This window comes from Leiobunum rupestre, chromosome 9, assembly GCF_980474605.1.
Source record: "Leiobunum rupestre chromosome 9, qqLeiRupe1.1.hap1, whole genome shotgun sequence".
In the NCBI taxonomy this organism is placed as follows: Eukaryota; Metazoa; Arthropoda; class Arachnida; order Opiliones; family Sclerosomatidae; genus Leiobunum; species Leiobunum rupestre.
This window is the reverse complement of record NC_143392.1, coordinates 37,224,765-37,248,398: the sequence shown is the minus strand read 5'-3', so window position 1 is coordinate 37,248,398 and position 23,634 is coordinate 37,224,765. Positions and strand designations below refer to the sequence as shown.

General features: G+C 34.1%; 2 protein-coding genes across 2 annotated transcripts in view; one reads left to right on the top strand and one right to left on the bottom strand.

Moving 5' to 3' along the window:
• Positions 1-248: 248 nt before the first annotated feature.
• Positions 249-1,973, bottom strand: Ada3 (transcriptional adaptor 3). The gene is made up of 2 exons (XM_090159088.1): positions 1,029-1,973; positions 249-959 (listed from the first exon to the last, which is right to left on the bottom strand). Exons 1-2 carry the CDS (start codon positions 1,786-1,788, stop codon positions 457-459), a joined length of 1,263 nt encoding a protein of 420 aa, XP_090015214.1. The 5' UTR covers positions 1,789-1,973; the 3' UTR covers positions 249-456.
• Positions 1,974-1,996: 23 nt separating this feature from the next.
• Positions 1,997-23,634, top strand: part of LOC149927334 (tyrosine-protein phosphatase non-receptor type 13-like) — a 48,147-nt gene continuing 26,509 nt past the window's right edge. The window contains exons 1-19 of the mRNA XM_090159087.1: positions 1,997-2,155; positions 3,083-3,216; positions 3,294-3,568; positions 3,644-3,745; positions 3,816-3,911; positions 3,986-4,055; positions 4,124-4,528; positions 4,593-4,791; positions 4,858-5,017; positions 5,076-5,319; positions 5,795-5,924; positions 5,989-6,334; positions 7,412-7,632; positions 7,727-7,812; positions 7,881-8,043; positions 8,102-8,334; positions 13,640-13,792; positions 15,315-15,550; positions 16,522-16,726. Of these exons, the coding sequence (XP_090015213.1) occupies positions 3,084-3,216; positions 3,294-3,568; positions 3,644-3,745; positions 3,816-3,911; positions 3,986-4,055; positions 4,124-4,528; positions 4,593-4,791; positions 4,858-5,017; positions 5,076-5,319; positions 5,795-5,924; positions 5,989-6,334; positions 7,412-7,632; positions 7,727-7,812; positions 7,881-8,043; positions 8,102-8,334; positions 13,640-13,792; positions 15,315-15,550; positions 16,522-16,726 (3,457 nt within the window). The 5' untranslated portion in view covers positions 1,997-2,155; position 3,083. The remainder of the gene's footprint in view (positions 2,156-3,082; positions 3,217-3,293; positions 3,569-3,643; positions 3,746-3,815; positions 3,912-3,985; positions 4,056-4,123; positions 4,529-4,592; positions 4,792-4,857; positions 5,018-5,075; positions 5,320-5,794; positions 5,925-5,988; positions 6,335-7,411; positions 7,633-7,726; positions 7,813-7,880; positions 8,044-8,101; positions 8,335-13,639; positions 13,793-15,314; positions 15,551-16,521; positions 16,727-23,634) is intronic.

The window sequence follows — 23,634 nt, the reverse complement described above, 5'->3', positions numbered from 1 at the left end:
CGAGCAATTTACTCTTCGGCGCGCCGCCGCCGCCGATAAATTTTGATATTTATATTTTTGAGCTTTTCCAGCTTTTCTAAGTAACTTTATTTTTTTGTCTTTCAAAAAACATTTTGGAAATTTTTCCCCCACATTTTTCAAAAGGGGGGATAAGTTTTTACCCAAAATTAAATAGATGCTATAAATACATTCTTAGAGGGGCTATAAGTAAATTTATCATAAATTAACATAATATTTTTTTAAGTTTTTTATTACATGTAATTTAAAAAACAATAATTTCACTGTTTTAGATGATTATATACAATGATATAACAAATATTTTCTAATAAACGATTAGAATATTGTTAGGTTTTCAAATGGTTAAAGTACAGAAATAATTTTGTTTATAAATGGAACTACAACAACATATTGGATATTGCGAGCCCTACAAAAGCAGCCTATATGGCGAGTTTGGCCCTACATATTTTGGCCACAATCAATTTGCTTTATGATTTGCTCTCTATCTTTCAGAGCTTTCCAAGCTTGATCTCTTTCTTTCTTGCTGGGACTTCTCTTTTTCTGACGAGCGGCAACGATTCGACGGTAAATTTCCATGACTTCTGAATCTGCTAACTGCAATCTTTTCCTAATTTCTTGTTTCGCCATTTCATCTTTCGCAAGTTTCAATAATTTTCTGGCTTGGTTAATATTGGAAGAGCTAATTGCCTTTAATTCGGCTTGACACTTGTTTAGCTCGTTCAAAACTTCATCCCCGGAAGTATTTTCGTGAGTAGATTCATCGGCATCCAGAATTCCCTGTTCTTCTAGTTCCTTCCTAATGCGTTTCTCGAGTGTAACTGCGTTTGAAATGTTAAGGGACTTTATGAAGTTTGATTTTGAAGCTGGCACTGCTGAACCCTCTTCGAGTTGGTCTTTGATAGGACCTTCCAAAGATTCGTCTATGGACGCTACTAAATTTTCTTCAATGAGACAAGAAACAAGTCTCTGGGTAAGAGAACCAAATGGAGGTGTATCTTCCGCATCTTTACCTTTTTCAGACACTTTCTTTAGCAAACGGTCCTGGTCAGAAGAATTTAAACTGGAACTGTTGCTCAGGCCACGTCGTTTCTCGCTAACTCTCGACCCTTCTTTTTGCTCCTCTAACAAGTCTTCTTGAGCCCATTTGATGGAGTAATGTTTGCCAAGGGCAGGGATTTTAAAGTAATCAGCATCCTCTTCGTGAGATTTCAATAGATCTTCTAATACTCTCAAATCTTCTTGAGTTATTTCGGCGCAATATGGTTCTATTGATGCCCAAAATCTATTTGGGGCGTCATTCTTTGGTTGTTGTTGTCTAGGGGCATCCATCTGCGAGTCATTGAACTCGTACTCTTGAATCTTGTTCTGTTGAAGGTTTTTGGTTTTGGGTCTTCCGACGGGTAATGGATGAGCTTTTCCAGTGCCGTCTTTAAACCTCTTCTTAGGTTTACCATGAGTTAATCTGCTACGTTTACCCATTTCCGGGTTTTTACCAGAAGGTTTCTCTTTCTTTTCTTGCCATGTCACCAAGACTTGCATCTCTTGTTCCAGTTCCCTTCCTCGTTTGGTAACAGATACCAGTAGAGTTTCAAGTTCGAGTTGCAAAGCATCCAGGTCATCTTGGGTAACACCATCACTTTCTGATCTTTGAAGAATTGACGTATACTTCTGACAGATTCGAGTGTGATCGATAGGTGTGAAATCCAAAAATCCTAAAGGACAGGTATCACTGGATTCCGCTTCATTCTTGCCTTTTCCTTTACCCTTCATTTTAAACAGTAATTTTTTATGTGTTTATAATTTAGTAAAACGACTTTCATCAAAGAATTTATCGAACACGGATAACTCGTAGCAGACGACACTCGTTGAACGTAAATAATTGCGTAAATAAATTGCGAAAGTTCTGATAGATGGCGAGAGTTTTGCAAAAGTTTTTGCGATTTTCAAGAAGCCTTTCTTGCCGCTGCCCGAGGCTAAAGACGCGAAAGAATGTCAAACTCGAAATCCTAATACCTGTTAGGAAATGTCAAAGTAGTTTGTTTAAATTTTTTGTTTTATTTACAAAGTTTCCGTGTTATTTAGGTGGTAGATGATGAATTTTACATCCTTGATGCTAACAAGGAATAGAAAAGTTGAGGTAAATTAAATAATTTGGTTATTTTTAAATATTTGGATTGCGTTTCGCTATTCAACCAAGGCTAAAAGATAATGGATGGGGACGATTGAATGTTGCATGTCGAAGTACCACAATGATTCCCTTTGACATTAAATGTTTAGCGCTTTTTTTATGTTGTGTATTTATAAACATGTTTGTATGAGACTTACTTTGATTCTGCTTAAAATTGCGCAACATTCATATCATTTCTTTGGCTTCTATACCTATGATCATATTAGAGAGCTTTAAAAAAATTGTTAATCTAATTAGGTGGTGTTCTAGACAGTAATGTGGAGTCTAAGCATTGTTTGGCCTCCTCAATAGTGCATAGTTTTAGATTCACTTATTGATTGTCTAGCTTGATTTAGCTATAACTTCCTCAAAGTGCCCGTTATAGTGTGGTCTTCCCAGTGGTAACTAGGAACTTTATATTTGAAATATGGATTGGCCCAATCGAATGAAGTGGATATTTATAGTGGTAATGGGATTACTTTATATCTTCTGGGCATTGCAGTTCATCAGTAGTGATTTTTACGAGAAGTTTAAGGATTTTTACTAGAGGGTGTGCTTCTATTTGTGTATCTTGACAATTCGAAATGGATGTGCTTGACAGAATGAAATGGATTGCTATCTTCTTATTTGGGGTTTTATACGTCATGTTCTTTATTGAAGTTTTTCACGTGTTTGTCTATCGAGATCTCAAACATTATATAGCAGGATAAATATTACTATGGTTTTTACTTAGTTTTGTGTGAAAGACTGTGAATTTCTCTTTAACTTTTTGCACTATTGTTAGGATTTTAAAATGAGTCGCTTAACCTTTTATAACAATCCGCTGAACTTACAAATCAAAGAACCGAACTGGAAACGGTTGATTCAGAAACTCGATATGGCGTATTATCATTGCAGAATGCCTGTGCTAGAAAATGTTAACATTGCCCTAGCAGAGGTTTTAGAAGTGCGGGGTTCCCCCTTACGAGAAGAAGAGCTTTGGGCTTTGCTTGGCCAGTCAATATCCGCTATCGAAGATCTTTTCCTGACTGGTTAGCATACATCCTTTTAATCTTAAAAGCTTAACTTATCAGTGAAAAACATTCAGGTTTGAAATTTTTTTTAAAAGGAAAAGCCCATAAAAATGGAGTTCCTGAATTCACAATTACACCATCTACATTACAATGCACGGCAATGGGAAGAATTGTCATTTGCAACTTATCCGATGATGACAAACAAATTTCTCGGTACAAAGCGCCGGAAGTGCTGGCCATTAAAGCGGCTTCGGAGGATATTGTAATAATAAGTGAAGATATAGAGAAATACTTCATTTATTCTCTGGGTAGAACTATTTGGTTTGCTGCAAATTATGACCCTAACTTGACCAACGATAATTTTTTAGAGGTAATTAATATTTACATTCAATGTGATCTAAAACCAATTATTTATGCAAATTGACATTATGTATATATCTTCTAGATTCCTGACATTGTGGCTGTTTCTTCCGTACTTCATCTTTTGCTTGAATCAATGGTAGAAGAATCAGTCGCAAAAAGATTAAGTTTTCCAGATCTGATTAAAGTATAATGCGCATTAACATTCACTCCCTCCCCCTTGAAAAATTGTTTAATCATTGTGTTTGTACCCTTAGACCTGTTTAAACAATGTTCCTTTATTTACGAAGCAAATTCCAATTCGTAAAATTGTTATGCAACTTCACGCAGAAGTTTTAGGCAGTCTTCCAGAGGTATATTGTCTTTGACGTTATAATGTTTCAAATATATCTGAGTAGATATGATAAATATTTTTGTATTGTGTCAGGGAGAAATTCTTCGACAAGTTGAGCAAGACGTAGCTAAGGAAAATAAAGAATTTGATTTTGATCAAATAGGTATGGTCTGGCTAACGTCGTAAGTCGTAGTAAAGGTTTTTTTTTATTTGTTTTTGTATACATTTTAGATTCAGAATGTGACCCACTGACAAGTAAACGGCAAAGTTGCGTCTTTATTCCCAACGAAAACGCTACTGGTTTTATTTACGGACACCGTTTGGAGTATTCATTTAAAGAGAAACTGGTTTCGGATGAGATGGAGTTTCCACCAAGGCGCAATACCAGTCCACGTGACAGATGGAAAAGAGCTTATTTGAAAATTAACCAAAGACGACATCATGAAATGTTGAAAAATTCAATGGAGGACATTAGCAAAGCTTCCCGTTGGGAAAATTACAAAGCGAAAGAGTCTATTGAGAAAGTTTGCCAAGAACTGACTGATAGAAGAAAAATGTTGGAATTGCTCCGAATGAATATCAATATAGCGCCAACAGTCAATGTGGAAGTTATTTCTAACGCAAATTTTGCTAAAGGTATTTCATTTTTTAAATCACCAACGTAAAAATGGTTAAAAATGTATCCTGTTTTATTTTCTAGGGATTAAACCCAAAACATTGGCGGAGCTGGTTATGATGCTAAAGAAACCCAAACTAACCAGAGGTAAAAGTTCAACTAGCTTAAGGTCATCTGGCTCAGATCGAAGCGCTTGTTCCCATCATAACAGTGCCTCAATATTAACGAGTCAGAGCTCTACACCTCAAAGTTTTGGGTATTGTGGAACTCCATTAAAGACAAAGTATATTCTATAATCTCTTTTGTAAATCAGTCAATTTGTGGTGGTAAAATTCTCTTATTTTTTCAGTTTCAAAATGATGATGGCAAAACCGAGCTCAAATTCCCTCAGAAAAAACGTCATAACAGCGAATCTAAAGAAAAACATTAATTCTGGTTTTTATTCAACTTTAAATTTGCAGTTTACATCTGATAAAGCAAACCATTATTGTTGGAATCCGTCGCCTATTGTAAGTTTTTGGTCATTCACCTTATATCTAATTATGTTTAATTTTTGAATGTTTTCAGTCGTATTATGGGCCCGAATTTGTATTGCGCAGCACTTTGGCCCCAATGAATATGTGTTTAGGCTCTCCTGCTCAAGATCGAACAAACAGCTCTGTGCCATTAAAATTGACTGTGATTTTACTCTCTGGTCAGCAATTGGGAGTGTCCAGTAACTCCAACGTTTCTGGACGTCAACTATTCAATTCCATAGCTTACCAGATTGCCTTACCGGAACCAAGCCTTTTTGGATTAGCCATTAGAAAAGGTTAGAATTTCAATTAGTGATCGTATGGTGTGACATTTGAGTCGAGGTTGGGGAGAGAAAAAACCTGAAAAACTGGGTTGGGTCGTGGTTTTTTGGAATTTTTATTATTAAGAGTTTTCTAACTACAAAAGTGACAAAACTCATTCAAAAGTAGCACATATTTATTTAAAACTAAATGTAAAACCAAAAACGAAATCAAAACAATGGCGAGCTTGACGCGTTCTTTGTACCTTCGAACGAAAGAAGTCGATGGGAGAAAAGGTTGGCTTGCCCCCTCTGTTGCCGTTTTGGTTGTAGCTAAGCGCCTGCTCAGGTGTTTTTTAGATTTGGTACACCTGACTAAATAAAAACCCCGACCAAAAAATTTAATAACCCAACTGGCGTTGGGTAGGGGTTGCAAACCCAGAGATCCCCGTACGATATCTAATTTCAATTTAAGCTAAATTTGTTAAATACTAAATGCACATTTTAACAGGAGATGAATTTTTGTTTGTTGACACGAAACATAAACTCAGCAAGGTGAAATTCTTGCTAAATCCTACTTTGGAATTAATCACTTTATATTTGCGGGTCAAATATTTTTTACCAGACATTAACCTCTTAAGGTACACTCATTTATATTAGGATTTAATCTAAACTTTCTTACCAAATCTCGTTTTAAACTTGCAGTATTCAGCCTATGAAACATTTGTATTATCTGCAATTACGGCGTAATTTATTGGAAGGCAAAACCTTCTGCAGCTATGAAAAAGCACTCTCCTTAGCTGGGCTCGCTTTACAAGCCGAATTTGGAGATTACAACCAAAATCAGTTTGGTTACAGCGACTATTTTTTGCTAGAACATTATATATCCGATTTTGCTAATCAATTTTACGACAGAGAAGACACAAAAATGCAAATTTTTCAGTATCATTTGGAACAATCGGGGAAAACTGTTGAAGAAGCGGAGCATGAATTTATTCAGGCTGTAATGGACCTTCCTGAATATGGATATCATTTTTATAGCGTTTTACAAGTAAGTGTATCTCTTATGAAACGCTTTTACAGGGGTTTTATAGAGAATGCAAGAGTAGGCCTCAGGGGCATAGCGGGGGCGGGGGGGGGGGAGCACAGGGGGCACATCCCCCCCCCCGAAACGTATGGTTGTACATACTAATATCTTTTTACTTTTTTTTAATGGTGTGCCCCCCGAAATGAAATCCTGGTTATGCCACTGGTAGGCCTATTCGCGATGCTGATGCTTTGAGGGTGGAACCCTTCTAATGGGGCTAGTTGAAACAGAAATAGACCAAATTAAATAAGCCACCTTTATCATTATAAATTAATGGCCAGAGAGCGTGCAAAAGCCGGGTTTAGTGGGCCAGAAACTGCTCTACCAGTGTTTCCACTTTGTGGCGAAACCACTAAAAACGGCGAATCGCCTATAGGACCGGCAAAAACTGGTAAAATTAGGTGAAAATCTTGACCACACAGTGGAAACGCTGTACCCATCCCCCATGTACTTGGCTTGCCCATACTCAAAATAACGCCAAAAAGATTTGGGGAAACTAAAATATATTAATTTATTTTTTAAAAACCGATACGCCCCTCCTTAGCTGACCAATGCCAAGGGGCGCCAAATTTTTCTGTGCCTAAAGGCACCGAAAGGGTTAATCCGCCCCTGCCCCATGGCCTGGTCTACAAGTATATGTCGGATCATTAATTCAAGAGATGGATGGTCAAAGGCAGGCCAAAGAATTTATCCCAGGCCCATCTAGGCAGAGACAAAAGAGCTCCTCTCGATCTCTAAGACTAATATGAAGTTGGTAACTGGCCTACTTACAGACCAACGTAACTTAAATCTTATTGGAGTCCCAATTTGTAACGCTTGTCTGGCTGAGGATGAAACTGCGTCTCTGTAGCTGTGACTTTTATACCGTTCAAAGGCTGGAGACACATCCCGGTCAAACATATTCTTAACTTTGTGTCGGAAATAGGACTTTTTACCTGAAGTCACAGGTTGGGGGTTGCGCGCAGCTTTCCACCCCTTTCAATAATAAAAATAATAATAATCATTATAAATAATTTTGATGTAAAACATTTATTGAAACAGGACAAAAATGATCCGCAGTCCAAAGTATGGATCAGTATATCTGCCTGGGGAGTTGATGTATTTGAAGACCAAGATGGTCAAAGATCCATGTGTCAGAGTTACAGCTGGTCTAATATTCGACAAATTTCTTTCTCCAAACGTTATTTCACCTTGGTTCCTAAGTCTGAGAGCCTAACAGGAAAACCTGTCAAATACATGTTTTTCGTCGGAGATTATTTAAAGTAATTATTAGTTTTATTTTTCCTCCTTTTTTATAGACAAAATCCATTCTTAAAGTAAATTGCATTTCATTGGCCAATTATTCTTATCTTGTAGAAGCAGCTCTTTATTTATTATGGCAGTGGGACATCACCGTTTCTTTACGAAAAAATCTGAAAAATCCAACAGCAACAGTATGGAAGGTAGGTTACGAGTCCTTCCTAATAAAAACATTTACTGTTTACCTTATTTTTATCATTTTTGTTCGCAGAGCTAGATCTAATTCCCTTCTCAAGTATTACAAGCACCGCTAGCAACGAAAATATGAGCGAAGATGAAGATATAGAGTACAAACTTATTTCAGACAGTATTAACGATGCTCAAGATAGTCCTAAATCCTGGATATCAAACTTTACCAACAAGTATTTAGATGGGTAAGTTAATTTTGGACCTATGTTTTGAGTAAGTGCGTAAGAAATGCAACGTTTACAGGGTCAAACGCCCCAGTTTGAAAAGTGACCACTTAAGAAGGGTCACTCATAAACTTGTAAAATCTCATTCGGCCAGTGAGGAAGAGCCGATAGACTCTGTACGTAAAGAATATGGGATCAGTTTGAAGCCTATTCCACCTCGTCCAATTTCATTCCATTCCTCATTAAAGAATCTCAGCAAATCTACTAGCAATATAAATTTGTCTTCTCAAAACGAAGTTGCTCCAAAGTATGGTGAGTTTATTCTTTTTTGTTGTTTTTTCCTCGTCCCAAAATTAACGGTTCGCAAATTGTTACATGCGCTTAAAGGGCAAGTGACAAGCTTTTACAAATCCTTACTTAAAAGTGTTTTCGTGTATTAAAGTGGCGACTCGTGCCATTCCGAAGTAGTTGGAAGTTGATTCAAAAATTTTTACAGATCATTAGTGGGGTTTAGCGTTGCCCTGTGGCGATCACATAGCTTACGAGTGCTGTCAAAATGTTATTGTCTTTCATTTGGAAACTCACTCAATCTCGCTCTTTGAAAACTTTCCGAGAGGCATGAATTTGCGAAAGATTTCGTAGCTCTCTCAGTGCATCCCAGTAAAAATCGCTATGAATATTTCACAAAGTACAATAATTAGTTCATTCTAGGGGAAATTAAGCTTACAGGAGGAGCGAATGGCCGCCATCCAAGACCAGATTAGCTAATTTTTGCCTGGCGCCATCTGCATTCATATTGGATAATTTACCTTATTTGTTTTGAGTCAGTACTCTTTTCGGCATATAGATGTCGCCAGGCGAAAATGACCCTACTCTGACCATCATATGGCGAAGCTACATCTGCCTGGCAGCTTGGATTAAAATAGTGTTGTACAAGCTGGCAGCCACTGATGAAATCGAACTCGCCACTCATTTCGCTTGGCCTGTAGCCTAAGGTTTTATTTCCCCAAAGTCTATGACTGCCTATACTAGCGCGTCGTCCGGATAATGCACGCCTAAGGCGCTAATCTTTGTTAGTAAAAGTTTCGGGAGATGGCGCGATTGTCGTCCAGGCATTGTAAAAACTCCGAACTTCAAAATGTCATTACACAACAACTGGTTAATATTTTTTAACGCGATCTTCGACTGGTTAAGTTGCCACACATTTCCTCCCTTAATAACTATTCATTTGGATTGAAAAAAAAACTACCACAAAAGACCTCATAACTAAACTATAACACTAGTTTGTTTTTACTACATCCTTCACATTGACGTCAACGAAATAGCGCCACACGGTAGCGACTTCGTGAAATTTACTTCTGCAAAAATGTAATAGCCTACATTTTAGGGCAAGGCTTAACAAAATTTAAAATTGCGCAAATAATATCAGGGGCCCCAGAGGTCCTATAATTCATATAAAATCCTAAATTTTCAAAAATGTCTTAAAACATCCTATGTTTTTGAAAATCCCCAAAAAATCCTATAATTTTGATATTTTGCTCATTTCAAACTAAGTCATTCTAGTCTATACTTTTGTTACTGTTAACATGTTTAGCTTCTAGTATATTTTTGTGATAAAATGGTTAAATAGTTTCTATTTTTAAAGTGAAAATCAAAGATTTATTTCACTAAATATAGATTTGATTTTAAATGCATAAAGTTAGTAAATGAAATGACATATCTGCCGTGCAAAGCACAAAAGCATTAACGACCAAATTTTCGATTTACAGATTTTTGTTTTATTTCTCCTTATTTTATACGTTAAATTCAATTTTGAACTAATTTTCGAATTTAAAATTTTTGTTCTTAGAGAAATGACTTTTTGCAAAACGCATCATGTTAGGTTTTTTCATTATTTTCAAACCAAAAACGCATTAACGTGTTTATTTTCTTTAAAAGTCAAATCAAAACGAATTTTTTTCGCGATGTAAAACATGGTTTAAATGATATTTCTGAAATATCGTTTGGCCCGTAAATTATTTAGTACCAGAATAAAATTTGAGTTGAAAAATCGAAGTCTACTATATAAACTTGAAAGAAGTAAGTTGGGGTATCTTAAGGCAAAGAAAGTTTGAATTTCGCGGGTTTTCTCCATATTTTGGTTTTGGTCGTTAGTGCTTTTGTGCTTTGCACGGCAGATATATACTCCTATAAAATCCTATAATTTGGAAAAATACTCCCATAGAGTCCTATAATTTTATAAATATAATCCTATTTTTCCGATTAAAATTTTTAAGATTTGAGGGGGGGGGGGGGTGTAAATATATATTAAAAATAAAGATTATTATTGGGGCTGTTTAGTAGTTTGTTGTGAAGGTAATCCCTAACATTGTCAGGGAGGTTTTATTCCGTTTAAGGGGGAAGAATACAGTAAAAGCCTCTTTTTCGTTCAATCTGAACGTTTCTGTTTTAACAATTACATCATTGAATTATATTTTTCTTATTAGGCTGAACCTTCCTCTAGTGCTTAAAATAATTTTGATAATTCTAATATTAATAGTTAACGAGATATAAGGTCCTAACTAAAGGGTAGTTTGGCGCTTGCCCAACTTGTTTAGCTCCGGGGGCTCCGAATTAAAACGTAATAACTTAATTACTTTTAAATTTAAAATTGTAAAAATTATTTTAATCACTAAACAAGAGGCTGTTCTACACATAAATATTAATTTTATAAGTTAAAATACAAAGAGTTCAGTTTGAAATAGCGCGAAAATAAACAATGGCCACAGTAGTCTTCCCCCTTAAAGGAAGTATGAACTAAATGGAAAAAAACGCTCTACGACCTGTTTTTTTACGTAACTAGCGCCAATACTAGCTTTTGTAAAATCTTAATTTCCCTTTAAAAAATGTGTGGACCAGACTAAAAGTGTCACACTTATGGGCGTTACGTTATTTTTGCTTGGACTGAACTGTCAACTGATATTGAACTAAATATAGAAATCCGCCCTGTCATTAGCTTCCTGTTGATGAGACAATTTAGTCCTAATATCATGAAATAAAAATATTGGAATAGGATAAATGGGCTTCCGTTACTTTACAATTGCCTAAAACAGGGGAAAAAAGGAACAATCAGTTGTTTAACTAATTGTACACTATCACGGTATATTATTTCCACTCCCCGCGTCGTTTGGTATCATATCCCACACTTATTTAAATGGAAAAACAACGCGAAATCCGTATTAAATCCGCCGGATACGCCATGCCTAGTTTTTCCAAAACGGGCGTTGCGCGGATAATTTAAGACATTTAGCGGAAAAAAAAACACAATTCGTATGAAAACAACGCGTTAGAAATCTCGTAGCTTAAAGGCTGGTTTTCACTAGGACAGAAACGCGACGACGGCGAGGCTGGACGCAAAAATATTGTATTAGGCCTAACGGGAATTTTTGGCGTCGAAGCTAATCGTCCTGGCGTTTTTGGCCCAGTGAAAACTAGCCTTTAAGCTGTTTATTAAAACAAAACCTAGAACGTATGTAAGCTAAAAAAAAATCCTTGGTAAGTATACTAGTCACGCTTTATACTCCGCGTATAATTTTATAAAGAGGAAAATTTAATGAATTTATAGTTAAATTTGTCCCCCTTTTTCGGTTTAAAAGGGGGGCTAATTAGGGGTCTCTTGGCCATCCACGCGTGTCGTGGTTTCTCGTCCAGAAAACGCTCGGAAAATATCCCGACCTTATACCGAACCTAGCGTCTTTCTCGGATTGACCACCAGACGACGCGGTTTGTTGTCCTAGCCCGCTTTTAGTTTTCGGATGCTTTTCGCAGTACACTTTTAAAGAGCGAACTGTCATCCCAGTCGACAAAACTACGTCTACCGTTTTTACGTCTTGAACCGAATTCGTGATTGTTAAGGAATTATTACTATTTTGTCTTCTCGATTTGCGGAGTTCATCATGTGAGTAATGGTTTTATCTTTATTGTTAAAGGATTCCCCTAAAATGAATTAAGAAACTAATAGGGCGTGTTAATTAGGTCCCCGTTTTTAGTCGTGGCGTTGATTTATGGAGCAGATTTTTTCTCAATGTTTATTTTTCCATAAACGAATTTGAAGTTATAGATCGGATTATTAAATAATTATTGGTTTTTAACGTGAAACTCCTACTTGATAGCTTCTCCTTGAACACCCGCTCTGTGGTTGGTCAGTCGAAACCGTATTCTGGCCAAATTTAAAAATTTATTCCCCTTTTGCAAATGCAATTTGAGCTGTACATATTGTAAATTACTTAAATATTAGTTTTGTTTTATTTTTCTTTATTTCGGTTTTTGCCAAACTTATTCTATCGAAATTTATGTATATAATAGGTTTTTGGACGGTGGAAAATATATTTAAAGTATGTCACTCGTGAAACTACATTTCTGGTCTCCTCTCTGTTATATCGCATGGGGCCGGTAGTTATTTTTTCACAAGGGCCGATTTCATTTAAATTATAAAATTTCACAGGGTGACCGCAGTTCCTATATTTCCAATTATTTTCTATAATTTAACTTCTTTTTTTCTCCTATAATTTCAATTTCCTATAAATACCCTATATTTTAACTCAAAAGTCTGAAGAAAGTAAAATAGTTGATATTTTACCCTTAGAAGACTTATTTCCAACACTGTTTCGACTATTTCTATCGGTTATCAACTTTATTTTGAATGTTATATCCCCTTTAAACAATTTTGACCACCGTTTTCCCTAATTAACTTTATCTTATTTCCCCCCCCCCCAATTTTCTTCCTATATATTTTCCTATATTTCACTGGTAAATTTCCTATAATTCCTTTAAAGGATTTTAAAATATTCCGTGTTTACCCCGATTTAAGGATTAAACTATAAGTAAACTCATACCTAATTGAATAACTAAACCAATTCAAGTAATGAAATTTAACTTCATTCGGTAAACAGTAAGTAATAGGTTTATGTATTATATCATTTTCTCACGTTCGATTGGAACACAATCCCGATTTGTATTGAGACATCGGACCCCGTTATTTCCAGCCTAAACATAACCCCTTGGGAAAAAGCGTTGTATTTCGATTTGTTTACCGATATATCACCATCGAAAAGGTGTCATTGTCACCCCCGTTTCATAAATGACGAGTGCATTGGGGACATGGTATGAAAAATCGACATAAAACGCGCGGGCTGCGATAACCGGCGCCGACAATTCTGCCTCTTCGTGAAAGACTCCATTCACAAAGCAGCGCTGCCTTCCGCGGATAATTTATGCTTTTTAAAAATTCGTTAACCCTGATATTAAATTTAAATTAAAACAACGACGGTTGCAATTACGAAACTCCACCTCGTAATATATACAAGAGTCTTATTGTCTCCATGGCAGGGATTACGAGACTATTTTGCAACGCCGAGCGATAAGCATTATCTATTGTATTAACCAATTCCCAAAGTCTATATTTCATCCTTAAATTTATTGGAATGATAAAGTTTTAAGCGCGGCGCTCTGGGTTGCGAAATAGGCCTAAGTACATATTTTTCTTTCTCACTTCCTTTATTCCTTCGTTTTGTAAGTCGTATTTGCCGTTGGTTGAGGTCGTGACTCATATTCATGTCTTCTGCGTTATGATTCGTAGGTGACGTATACGAAGTGCTACTTCTACGGCGAAACCTTGAAAATGGCCTGGGTTTGATGTTGACTTGCGGTAACGATGAATTAACGCTTTTACGCGGTACTTTTGTGGAGTCCGTTCTGCCCCATGGCCCGTGCCACCAAATAATTAATCCAGGTACGTTTTTTTTTCTCTTTACATTTTAGTTTATCTCTATATGTTTTATTCCCCAATTAATTTTCCCATACTTCCGCATTTTTTTGGTCATAAAGTGTTGCCCCTGCGCGTTTTACGAGATGCTACGCCTTATCGCTAGCCTTGGGTTTATGGGGGATTCGCGGTTGCGTGCTATTACATAATAGACGTACATTGTCTACATGTATATTTACCAAACAACTTTGGAAATAATTAAATATTCTAAAATGCTATTTACAAATTAAGCGAGAGATTCGTGGACTAATACTTGAAAATTAGGAGCAATAATCTACGTACGTTGTCTACATGTATATTTATCAAACAACCATGGAAATAATTAAATATTCTAAAATGCTATTTACAAATTACGTGAGAGAATCGTGGGATAATACAATAATCAATATTGTTATCGGTGATGATTTTTAATCCTTCAACGGTTGCTTTATCGGAAATTTATGTGTAGACCATAGTTTTAATCTTCAAAACTGCGATTTGAAATAAACTTATTCGTCGCTATGTAGTAATAAAAAGGCACAAATCGACTGATTAATTAAATTAATCCCCTAAAGCTATAATAATTTGAAATAATCCATCGATATATGGTTAAATACACGTTTTTCACGCGTGATTATTACAATACTTCACCAGTTCTTTGCCGGGTTTGGCCAGATCTGTCTCAGGCTTATCCTTATCGATAACGTGTGTATCTCAAGTTGCGAAATCACGAATTCTTTTGTATTTTATGACGATAAAATACGCGTCACGAGATAACTTCAATAAATCATTCAAATTTTAAATATAATATTTATTCAAGATGAGCTTCCCTTGATTTACCCCGTGTAATTTACGGCCGTCCAGATCTGGTGACGCGTCGCGTGGGGCGACCATCCGCGAAATTGATGACAGCGATGGGGACCCGAAGGAACCTTACTGATTACATTAAGAAATGCGACGAACCTTGGCCCGATTTTGAAGGCGGGGAAAGACTTATCTTTATAATTTTGGTTTATCGCTTTTCACTCTCGATTTAACAATATCGGAGTCTTTATCGAATTGTTACAAGGACTTGTAAATCGATACTCTCTACATGTCCGTTTGTGTTTTAAATAAACGGCATAAATATGGTAAACTAAACGTCATTAATTTTAAATATTTTCTTCGGTCAGTGGGCGACGGGTAAAATTGAATCGGAAAATTTTCAAAATAGTCGCCGCGGGACCTCTCCGATTTCCCCCGGAGCTAAAGAGGCACTCTACATTTTTCTGTTTTCCGTAAGGTTCCTTGACATCTCGCCTTCCGATACCCTTTCGAGCGCTCTACCGTTTGCCACCCGCCCAGCCGATACCATTATTTTCCCTCAGTTCATATCCGTGATACCTCAATTTTGGGAGGGTATCTATCCGTAAAACGCGTTATAAATCCCATTTCTGTATAATATCTTCCAATCTTTGGGTCGCAACTGTGAATGTTGATGTTGTTGTTTGCTGGCTTGGTTACGCTCCAGGTGATCGAGTGATAGCCGTGAATGGGCAGCGTGTCGAGGAAAAGAATTACCTCGAAGTGGTGGACATCATCCAAGACGTAACGGGAGACGTTCTTCTGACTTTGGCCAGACAGTCCGAGCATTCCTTGACGGCGTCATTGTCGTCCTCGTCATTTAGAGAGGCACGCCAGAAGGACCACGCCGAGATGCCCGGACGATTAGAAGCCGACGCCAACTGCCAAACCCTCCAACGAACGGTACGTTGCATTCCATTGCCTTTTTACCCACTGGTTTGGTTCGCCCGAAAGTTATGCTTTTTTCTCCCGTTCCTTGTGTTGTAGCTTTTGGATTAAAGGCCTAGGTTTTCTTCTGTCTGTTTTCCTTGAAGTTTACTTCCCGCCGCGCAAATATCCTGGTGGTAGGCCAACGTGTTCTGCGGTTGGCCTACCACCAGGATATTTGCGCGGCGGGAAGTAAACTTAGAGCTCGGCGAAACAGCTAAATTAACCGCTAAAGTTTTGATTAACCATAAAAATTACGATTAACTGTTTATCCATGGATATTATCCACGGCTATATAACAATTTAACATGTAAAATAAACGGGTTTTTTTGGATAATTTTCGTTTGTGGATAAAAATAAATAAAGTTGTTATTTCTTATCCACACGCCATGCTCTAAGTAAACTTAAATTAATCACATAACCACGTGTAATATTAAGACTATTTACTTAGTAACTTTTTAGCCTTATTTAAGTGTATGTTAATGTACAGTAAATATTAATATTTGGCGTTAAAATTTCGACGTTTTAAAAATAAGACAATAATATTAGAAATTTTAAATCATAAATGTTTCCTCACCAAGCATTTAAAAAAGAGATTAAAAAAATTATTCTGATTTGATGTTTCTTTGGGAAAATATTGATTGCCTTTGATAAATTATCAAATTGTCCTTTATTTGATACGAAGTATTGATAATCCTGTATAGTTTAATCTTGATGAATGTTTGCCCTCCTTTGTGAGTTAGTAGGTCTACGAACCATTTCGCGTGTGAATCAATGATACTACCCCTTGGTCCGTCTTGTTTCTTCTTTTATTTATCTTAATGTTCTCTTAGGAAATTAAAATTCTTTAGACGGTCGCTTATCTCGATTCTCTTATTTCGACAACTATTTGTTTTGTGTCCATTTGTCTTTTTTTTGGTTTGACTTGATTGTACGTTTTCCGATAGAAACCGCTCGAAAATGGCTTTCAAAATGGAAATTCCAAGTTTTCCGAAGTGGATTCCAATCGGAATATTTCGGCGATCGACTGCAATGGGTTCCGATCTTTGTCTTCCTCCTCCTCGACCCACCAACTTGATAAAAACGACAACGAAATTAACAATAATAACGACGCCACCTCGCCAATGCAAGAATCTCTATCCCTCGTGTCCTGTAAGTAAAACAATTACATTTATTTTAATTCTTATGTTATGGATTCCCATTAGGTCCCAAGAATGCCTAAATGTTTTTCTTTGTTGGTGGTACTTAAACTATCCCTAATTTAAAAATCGCTCGCGAAAATACCGTAAATTAAATATTAGGTTGTTTTTAAAGTTGAAAAATTTATTTGTTGTTTAAATGGATTTTTCTTATTATTTTTTAAACATTTTACGCTTCTTTTTTTTGGAAAATTCATCAATAATTATCACGCAATGGTAAACTAAAATTAATCTTAATTAAATTTAATTACTACTTGGAAGTCGCATTGCTAGATAACATACTGTTGTACATTTTCACTAATATATTGAAGTGTAATAGTCGATTTAATTCAATGATTTAAAAAAAATTAACAGCAGTGTCAATTCAGAACAAACTGAATTAAATTTATTGAAGTTTAATTTAAATTTTCGTTTACTGAAATAGTCAAGAAAATAAAGGATAAAACCTTTTAAAAATCCATAAGATAAAAAAAAATTCAATCATTAAAATCCGATTTAAATCAATTGAACTGATTTTCGATATTATTTCAAAAATAAAAAAATCAACAACCCTGTTTAAATCATTGATTTTAAATAATAATAATAAAAGTTCTAATGAATCTTTTAAACTAACTTTTGCGCTACCTTGATTGAAAACTGACAGTCTATGGACAAACAACATATGAAATACATTCATTTAAATAAATATATAATTTTGTTTTAAATTTTTTCTTATATTTCGCACTTTTCCCTATTTATCTTGAAATGTCCATGTTCTCGATAATTATTTTTGATATTTCGTTGGACAGTGTGTCCAACGAAATATCAAAAACACTGATGATTAAAAAAGTGTACAACAGAATGCTAGATTTTTAAAATTATTTATCAGTTACAACCTGTAATTTTATTTATAATTTTCAATATTTATACTTCTAAATAATATTTGTTATTTTTCCCTTCGATTTGCACCATGCGTTTAAAATTTAAAATTTTATTTACTATTTATTTATTTCTCGGCGTGTTGACTAACAACATTTAATCTAAAAGTTTATTGGCCCGATTTCACGCTTTGATAACGTCTTGTTGTTTTTCCCCATGGCCCTCTCAATTTTCAATTATAATTATAAATCCTTTCGACGCGTCCAACGAAAAATATTTTAAACTTTCCTTTCATCGATATCGTTGCGTGTTTTGATTCTTAAATCAATTACTATAAACATTAGCAGTTGAGCCTTTTCCAAAAGTTTACTGTGATAGGCCTATTGCCCCCTACAACGTTCAACATTACAAATACTTCTGCTCAGGGTTGGCTGATTTAAATCAACTTGATTTTAATCGCGATTTAAATCAATTTTCATAAAGTATTTTTGAAAAAGATAAAACCTCGCCTATTGCTATAATTTAGGTTTAAATATAATCTTTCTCGTTCTTCCCCCCTAATGTTGCATTGGATTCTACCTGTGGCTGGAGATTCCGCCGAATTTTTTTTGAAAAGTACCAAAATAGGTTTTAAAAAATAAAAACTTCTATATGATTATTAGCTTAATTTTAATAATTTCATTATACATATTAGTCTTTAAAAATTAAAACATATTTGTTTTAGGTAAAATTATGATACTAAATTATATAAAACTTTGAAATTTTAATTAAAATCAAATAAATCAAAAAATCAATAAAAATACGATTTAAATAAAAAAAATCGATCAATTTAATTTTTTTTTTTAAAATCAAAAAATTGCCAACCCTGCTTCTGCTACCTGCGTAAAAAGACGCTAGGGGTAACTACCGCTAGTTACGTTAGTAAAATGTTGAAGCAGTGTTAGCAGCCGATTTTTCAATGATACTATAATACCTTTAATTAATCAAAAATGTAAACCTTACTAGATTTAAGTACACCTTTACGCTAATTTGGTATTTAGTTATTTAACATATTGTTTTTAATACTTTCAATTAACTAAAATAAACTTTAATTTGGTGAAATTAACCACATTAAATAGATCGAAAAATTTCAAAATTAAACAAAAAATGTGGGGTTTCCAGAGTTTGGATAATCTGTTCACCTCTATCTCAATGGTAACGCTGAAGTTGATTTAATGCTATTTATATGTTTGCAACCATGATGATAGTTTAATTGTGTCCAGGAATCAACCTATAAAAGGCGTTCGAAACACCAATTTAAGATTTTTTTAAATTAATTTTCATTATTTAATTTTACTTTTATTTATATATTTATGTTTATTTATATTATTTAATAATGGCGTTTAGGTATAAAAATAGTCTTAAAATATACCAATGATTTAATACAAAAATATACCAATGATTTAATACAAAAATATACCAATGATTTAATACAAAAATATACCAATGATTTAATACAAAAATATACCAATGATTTAATACAAAAATATACCAATGATTTAATACAAAAATATACCAATGATTTAATACAAAAATATACCAATGATTTAATACAAAAATATACCAATGATTTAATACAAAAATATACCAATAATTTAATACAAAAATATACCAATAATTTAATACAAAAATATACCAATGATTTAATACAAAAATATATCAATGATTTAATACAAAAATATACCAATGATTTAATACAAAAATATACCAATGATTTAATACAAAACAACAGGCTGGTTTGATATCACTCATTTTGATTTAATCGCGATTAAAATCAAGTTATTTTTAAAAATCATTTATTTAAATTTCTTACTATACTTCAATGCATTTATGAAAATACACAGCAGTAGGTTCTTTAGCAATGCCAAATCAGAGAACACTAAATTTCATATACTAATTAAATTAAATATAAGTTTCTAGATGACTTGGGCCTAAGGTGGTGCCTTGGGTATTAGCCTAGCTGATTATTATTATTATTATTATTATTATTAAAAAAATAATGAAGATAAACTTCAATTTTAATTTGCATAACGACTATATGCAAATTATTAATCAATTAGTCAAGAAAAACAGGCAATTTCTGTATATAATTAATAAAAATCAAATTTAAATCAAATAAATTGATTGAAATAAATTGAAGTACAAAAAATCAACAACCCTGCCGGTTAAATATTGTCCTTTTAAAAAACGCGAGGGTTAAGTAGGTTTTGATTAAGCTTCTATATACCGTCGAATATGGTTCCAGCGTGAGTTAACGTTTAAATGATTATTTTTATCACGATGGCCGAGAAATTCAGCCACAAAGGAAAGCCATTGTTATCGAGGTGCAATGTACTTGGCGTAAGAAATAGAATGGCGCTGTGGATTGATTACGAACTCCTCCCTGGCGCGGACGTTTTCGACATGCCTCACTAAACGGGTTAATGAATAAGCTTGTATTCTATTCAATCTACCCACTGAACTTACGAAAATAAAATAAAACAAGATGAACGAGTCGAAATAATGGTAAGGAAATTATGCCGCTAAAACACCCATAAATAAGGAAGTTATGTACGTTTGGAATTTTAACCATACACGACCGAAAAACATTATTTTGCATCAGGTTATTAGGAATTTATCCGCGAATTGCGTACAGGAAAACAAAACGAAGACATTAGAGAATAGAGTAGTGTCAGTGCTACATCACGCAACGTCACCCATGCTTTTTCCTATAGAGAAAAAAACGCGCCTAAAATGGCGGCCATGGCCAAAGCTACGATGTGATACGTTTTACTTATAATTATAAACGAAAGATCCATTCAGAACCAATTAGGCATTAAAATCGTAAGAATTACTATTTTTCGTAGTTTTTAGAGAATTTAAAATTTCAACGGTTCCCACTACTGGCGCCATCTGGTAAGTATTTGAGTATTTAAAAGATTCTCTCTAATGGCGGTACCCGTGGGAAAGGATCGTCTCACTTGTCAAATGTGTATCTAGTCTGAAATTTGTTAATTTTGATTTTTTGTATCTGATTTGATTTATTATTTGGTGTTCTAATATTCTGGCAAAATTAATTTATGACCGTATAACTGCAATTGAGCAGTTTGATTCATTTGGAGTCAAATCAAATGCCCTGAATTTGTGACGTATCAGAAATATTTATTGAAAAGATGAACAAAAGACCAGTAAAACTAATTTATTATATTGTTTGTTAGGTATTATTTGGGAAAAATGCATAAGTAAAAATACTATATATAAGTAGCCTTTATATTTGTGTTAAATAAAGTTAAGTTAGGTTAATAAATTAACAAATCATGTTATTTAATAATTTATATCAATTGTGAAAATCTAGTTGTTGACGATTTTTTTACTAATAATTATTTGCAAAAAAAACGATGAACATTTCGCCAAGTGACTCGAAAAATTTTGATAGCTTTGGGATAATCTAGACCCCCCAATTTGCCCCCTTTGGAAATCAATTATTTTAATTTAAAAATATTTGTTTAAGTCTAAAAAAATTAAAATCTAAAAGTAATTTTTAAATCTAAAAGTAATTTTTAAATCTAAATGTTTTTTAAAACAATTTTTTAAGTCAAATTATTTTATCTACAATTTTTTAAGTCAAATTTTTTTAATCTACAATTTTTTAAGTCAAATTTATTTAATCTGCAATTTTTAAGTCTAGATTTATTAAATCTAAAAATATTTTTTAAGTCTAGATTTATTAAATTTAAAAATATTTTTTAAGTCTAGATTTATTAAATCTAAAAATATTTTTTTATTTTATTTTAATTATTTTACAAATTATTGATCATTAACCATTTAATTTCGGGAAAAATCCATTATCAGTTTTCGTGCCGCGAATACTTTAAACTGATATTTAAATTATTTAAATTTAATTACTACTTGCAATTTAGTTTTCTCTGAATTAGTATGGTTACAGAAACAACTACTACTGAGGAACAGACACACATTCGAACCATTTTAAAAGAATATTGGAAAGGCTTATTCATTGAGGGGGTAGTCTAACCCATTATACTTTTCCGAACAATACAAACGCTTAAAGAGCGGTTTTGTAATTGGTTCATTCGACTCACGTGTTTAGTGAAATGAATATTGCAGGGGAACATTTCTCAGTACTAGCGTTTTCAAGGTGGCTCGTCTCAGCGAAAAATCAAAAAAAGGGTGGGGGGGTTACTTGGAAGGGGTGGAAATTAACCACGCGTTTACTAGGAATTCCTGAATGTTGTCGACTTCATTCGCCGGTATTCTACGCTTGATAATATCTTCCACCCCATTCTGGCGTCACAATTTTCAAGGTGAAGTCATTCTTGGCTCGCGTTAAAGTGGCCGATACTGTACCAAAAAAAACCCTATCCACTCCTCTTTAAAACCGTCATCTGATATCGTCGACTTCAACTAAACGTATACCCTCCTGGCTTCCGACTGCACTTTCAGCTGATATGGAGTCCGTCGAATTGACTTGGAAATGGTATGAAAGTCAACGAGGAAGTTATTTCAAAATTTTCCTGCGCATATAATGGAATACTTAAATTAATATGTATGGGGATATAATGCTTTTCTTCCTGTTGACTTAATTTCCTTGGTTCTATTTCCCATCCCCCCCTGCTATATCCGGAATGGTTTTAAAAGTAGTACCGATGATAGTTCAAAATTCTATTGAAATAGGATAGATTTCTATTGGGTTGTGAAATTTTATTTAAATTAAATTATGTTAATAATCTTTGTATTTATGAGAATGCACGAAAAAATGGGTTGTTGGTGAAATGAAAATTATCTGTTAATTAAGGTTAATTTAAATGAATTAAGTTTAAAGGTACACAATCGTTTGAATTACGGAAATAGGGCTTGTTAATTACCAAATTATCATTCAGTGCATCTGCTTTCAAATAATTTTGTGGCTTTTTTATTAAAATAAATCGATTTTTCAAATTTAAAAAATAAATCAAAAACCATAACCCTGGCCTTTCAAATCGATATATTTAAAAATAGTATTATTTAACAAATTTTAAACCTAGGTTTTTATTAGAAATTCATGTCCTATGATTCTTGAAATGTATAAAAATTGTCTGTCCTTTCGAAGACAATTAAAAACTGCTTTAAAATTTTGGTTTTTAAATTTAAATATTCCAAACTCAAGTTTTATTTTTATCTCGTATCTTTCAACTTGCAAAAACATCCAAGTTGGAATATGTATCTACTATCTGAAAAAACATCCAATCGTAGAATCAAAACAAAATCTAGGACTCTGGCTTTCAAAACTTTACAGTACATAAATTCTAATTTGCAATCCAAATTCTCCGCTTTTTGAATACTCCGTTTTGCTTTTTTGATGCCGTATACTGAAATCAATACTGGAGAGATTCTGAAAGCGAGATATTTTAGTAATATATACGTCCAGTACATCTAACTTTTTGAAAGCATTTTCCAAGCCTAGCTATTTCTAGAATTACGCGTAGTAGGCGTAAGAATACTAAAGTCGGGTTTCCTTCGAGGGGGTGGTAACTTAAGAAATGTGGTGTACAATAGTGAGAAATGGAAATAATTATTTCCGGAAATCTAGAAATACAGGAGAAATTAACGGAAATATTTGTGATATTTATGGAAATCTAGAAATATCGGAAAGATGTAGGAAATATCGGAAAGATGTAGGAAATATCGGAAAGATGTAGGAAATATCGAAAAGATGTAGGAAATATCGAAAAGATGTAGGAAATATCGGAAAGATGTAGGAAATATCGGAAATGATGTAGGAAATATCGGAAATGATGTAGGAAATATCGGAAATGATGTAGGAAATATCGGAAATATGTAGGAAAAATCGGAAATTTGTAAGAAATAGCGGAAATATGTAAGAAATATTTGGAAATCAGAAAAAATTGTAAACCAGATTTCTAAGTGACTACCCCCTCGTTTTCCTTAGACGTATTTTGAATGCTTAACCTCTCAAATAATTCAAGA

Coding starts and splice junctions, on each gene's coding strand:
- Ada3 (XM_090159088.1), bottom strand. CDS start 1,788: ATGAAGGGTAAAGGAAAAGGCAAGAATGAAGCGGAATCCAGTGATACC. Junction 960..1,028: donor AAAGAAAGTGTCTGAAAAAG/GTAAAGATGCGG, acceptor GTCTCATTGAAG/AAAATTTAGTAGCGTCCATA.